General features: G+C 42.1%; 1 protein-coding gene across 1 annotated transcript; it reads right to left on the reverse strand.

Moving 5' to 3' along the window:
* Nucleotides 1-487: 487 nt before the first annotated feature.
* Nucleotides 488-2,924, reverse strand: LOC125780130 (phenoloxidase 2-like). Its single transcript, XM_049461760.1, has 4 exons — nt 1,833-2,924; nt 1,146-1,767; nt 849-1,084; nt 488-768 (listed from the first exon to the last, which is right to left on the reverse strand). The coding sequence occupies exons 1-4, from the start codon at nt 2,808-2,810 to the stop codon at nt 556-558; spliced, it is 2,049 nt and encodes a 682-aa protein (XP_049317717.1). The 5' UTR covers nt 2,811-2,924; the 3' UTR covers nt 488-555.
* Between the last annotated feature and the right edge of the window lie 448 nt (nt 2,925-3,372).

The following is a 3,372-nucleotide window of genomic DNA, read 5'->3' on the forward strand; positions in this document are numbered from 1 at the left end:
GCAAATCTGTGTTATGTTAAAAAAGACAAGACCGAAATGTGCGGTAATAGACATACTATACAATGTATTAAATTTACATTTCAAAAAAGTTATCACTATGACGAGCATAGTGAGTCTATATTCAGTCAGTATTGATTGATGATTGCCCTCCCAATTTCATTGTAGTCTATCGATTTTAAAATATAGATTAGACTCTAAAATTAATATATTTCCAGGACAATTCCCAACTGAGGTAATTTTTGGATTCCTGACTGTTGAAGATCGTAGTCTTGAGCTTAGCATTAATATTTGTGCCTCGAATAACCGGACCTAAATTCAAATGAGGATCAACACCATTAATGACGCCTGGCAAGCAAATTAACTGTAGAATTCAGAATTGAAGACGTCTCTTGTCCACCGAAAAAGAAGAACACATTCAAATTAGGTTATACAAAACGTCATTTTAATTTGTCTGATATGTTAATAAATGTTAAAATTATTTTGATATAAAAATTGCTCTAATATTGTCATAATTCATAGGGTATCAAAAATGTCATCATCCTTCTTTAAAATAGTTTAAGCTGCACGTGGGACAACGCGGTTATCGTGACGTACTACCACATCTACGATGCTCATGTTTGGAGTCAGGAAGTTGACGAGACGGTCAGCACCAGCACGAGAGAGGCGATCGAATGGATATCCCATAGGGCGACGATCAGGGTATAAACGATCCCGTACGCCACAGTATGAAGCGGCATCACTGCAAGAGCCAACCAATTGTTGCTCGACCTGTGACAATTAATTTAATTTAAGTTAAGTTACACTTTCTTTCATAGGAGCAGAAAAAGAAGAATAGATTGTGCGCTTACCCTATCCTGGTCGTAGTTGGATACCATAACAAACAGTTCGCATTCCAAACCTTCGGGCAAACCTTTAGGAATGAGCATGTGATTGGGCCAACCGCAGCCGCAGAAGTTGAATTCGAGCTCATCGGCACTACCGGCAGCTGGCCGATTTTGATCCAAATTACGGAAAGTGCGTTCGAAGGGTATGGTGACACTGGACTCGGTCGAGCGACGACGAATGGTATTTTGACCAGGATTTACTGTTGGTTGGATAAGATTTATGAAATCTTACTATCTCAACATAAACAACTCAATACTTACATGCCACAATGAATTTGTCCAATTCAATCATAAGTAAACGTTGATCCTTGAAGAGCATGCCTTGTCTACGCTCATCTCTCTTGGGACCCAGGAAGATGCGCACTGTACCGAAACGTTGGGCACCGCTATCATTATTGACATTAATGGTGTAGGTGAATGGCGTGTGTTGGAGATGCGTGAAACGTGCGAACACATTGCCGCGTGGCACAAAGTCCATGCCGCGCGAGAGATCAACATCGGATTGCTGCCAGAAGGTTTGCAGCACATTTGCTTGTCCACCTTCGGGACTTACTTGTATACCAGTTACAGTAACACCATCATAGTCGAGTTCTGGTAGTGTATAAGGGGGTAAACGGATCTTGTGTTCTTGGAAGATATCATCAATGTATGCATGCCATCTGTAGAAGACCGGATCACGCATAGCAGTGGCTGAGTCACCCATAACGCCAAAGGATTCCAAATGACGATGATCGGGATCGTGTGAGTACGAGATGAACACATGACCCATATTATGGAAGTCACCATACAAGCTACGATTTGGTGAAATAATCGATGATTCCATGATGTTACCCAAAATATCGATACCGCCCGCATTGTCTAATGGCACACGGTTACCACTTTCCTGCAATTGCATGCGATTACAATGTATAGCGAGGAACCTTGAAAACACTAATTGTGTATACTTACATCGGTGGCAAATCCTTGAGATATAGCTTCGAAGATGCGATCCCTCCAGCGCTCCATGTCACTTACATCCAAATTAATTTGATCCAACTCACGGTTGAGATCCGACAATTTCGTATCCTCAAAACGTGGTGGCCATGCGCGGCTCGACACTAACGAATCCATTTTAGGGAAGTAGCCTTCAGCAATGGGTTCACGCAAATTGTTGAAGCGTACAACGCGTGCCAGATTATTACTGAAGCGCTCCAAATTGTAACGGGCAACCACTTGTTGATGCATGTAGTAGAAGAGTTCACCACGACGATCCTTATTCACAACAGCACGATCACCAGCCTCAAAGGGGTACACCAAATGCCAATGCCAATGATGAAGATTAATGCCGAGATCTTCGCGGAAATACCATAGCCGATGCTCTGGTTCCAAATCAGAGGCGGTGTAATCGCGTGGTATGGTGATTGGCATACGCGAACCATCCGGTACCACAGTGGCCTCTTCGCGCACTTGACGGAATACACGAGAATCGACAAATTTGTCAGGGAAGTTCTGCGCGAAAGACGGCAAATCCAGTCCCTTAGTGTCTGGACGATGTAGCAACGCCACGGATAGTGCATAATTGAACAAGTATGGATTCACACGGTCACGTGCATACACAGCTACACTCTGCAGATCGTCTATGGAGCGCACACCCATGAATATGTCAATCAAACGACCCGCAATGCGACGATGAGCCGGTATAAAGAGCGAAAATTGCGCGTCACGCGCCAGTGACATGGGTACACGTAGATCCGGTATGGAAATTTCTCTAACTGGAATGCGTTGCTCGGCCATTTCACCGAAACGACTCTGCACCTCAGTGCTGATGGGACGATAGCGATCCGTAAGGAAATTATCGGGCACATCGAACACCGCTTTGCCCTTCTCCATAAAAATGGGTTCGGTGGGACGATCGAAGAGCAGCAATAGATTGTTCTTGTCAGCCATTTTAAATTGCTATTTAGGCAGTTCCTTTTGGAATTTAAGTAGAAAGTTATAGTTCTTAGATTGCACTAAGCGTACACGACTGTAGTTCAGTGCGTAACTGATGATTTTGGGGTACGAGTCGTGCTCTTTTATACTAGTCGAACAATTAGTTTTTGACATATTTGCACACAGTGCGTATATAGATCACAAAACTACTTATCAGTGCCCAAATTCATTGCGGTTTCGTTATCACACGGCGTTGTTTTGACAGTCTAGGAGTGCGGTGACCGTGCCATAATTTCATTAGTTGTCTTAATGAGTTCCCATAAACTATGAAGGTACTATATTCATATGCACTTCAAAAATGGAAATTTCATATTCGCAAAGTGTGGGAAATAGTATACATTTAGCACATTAGATACATAAATATATATGTATGTACATGGGAATAAATATTAGTAAATGAAGTTGCGGTTTTATACAAAGCAGAGTATACTGTCTTGTTTTGCACTGATAAGAGTATGAAATAATAAGTTTATGGTTTAGAAAATTGTTGGATAGTCTATTTACTTCCTCTTTTATG

The sequence above is a fragment of the Bactrocera dorsalis genome, chromosome 1 (assembly GCF_023373825.1).
Source record: "Bactrocera dorsalis isolate Fly_Bdor chromosome 1, ASM2337382v1, whole genome shotgun sequence".
Lineage (NCBI taxonomy): Eukaryota > Metazoa > Arthropoda > Insecta > Diptera > Tephritidae > Bactrocera > Bactrocera dorsalis.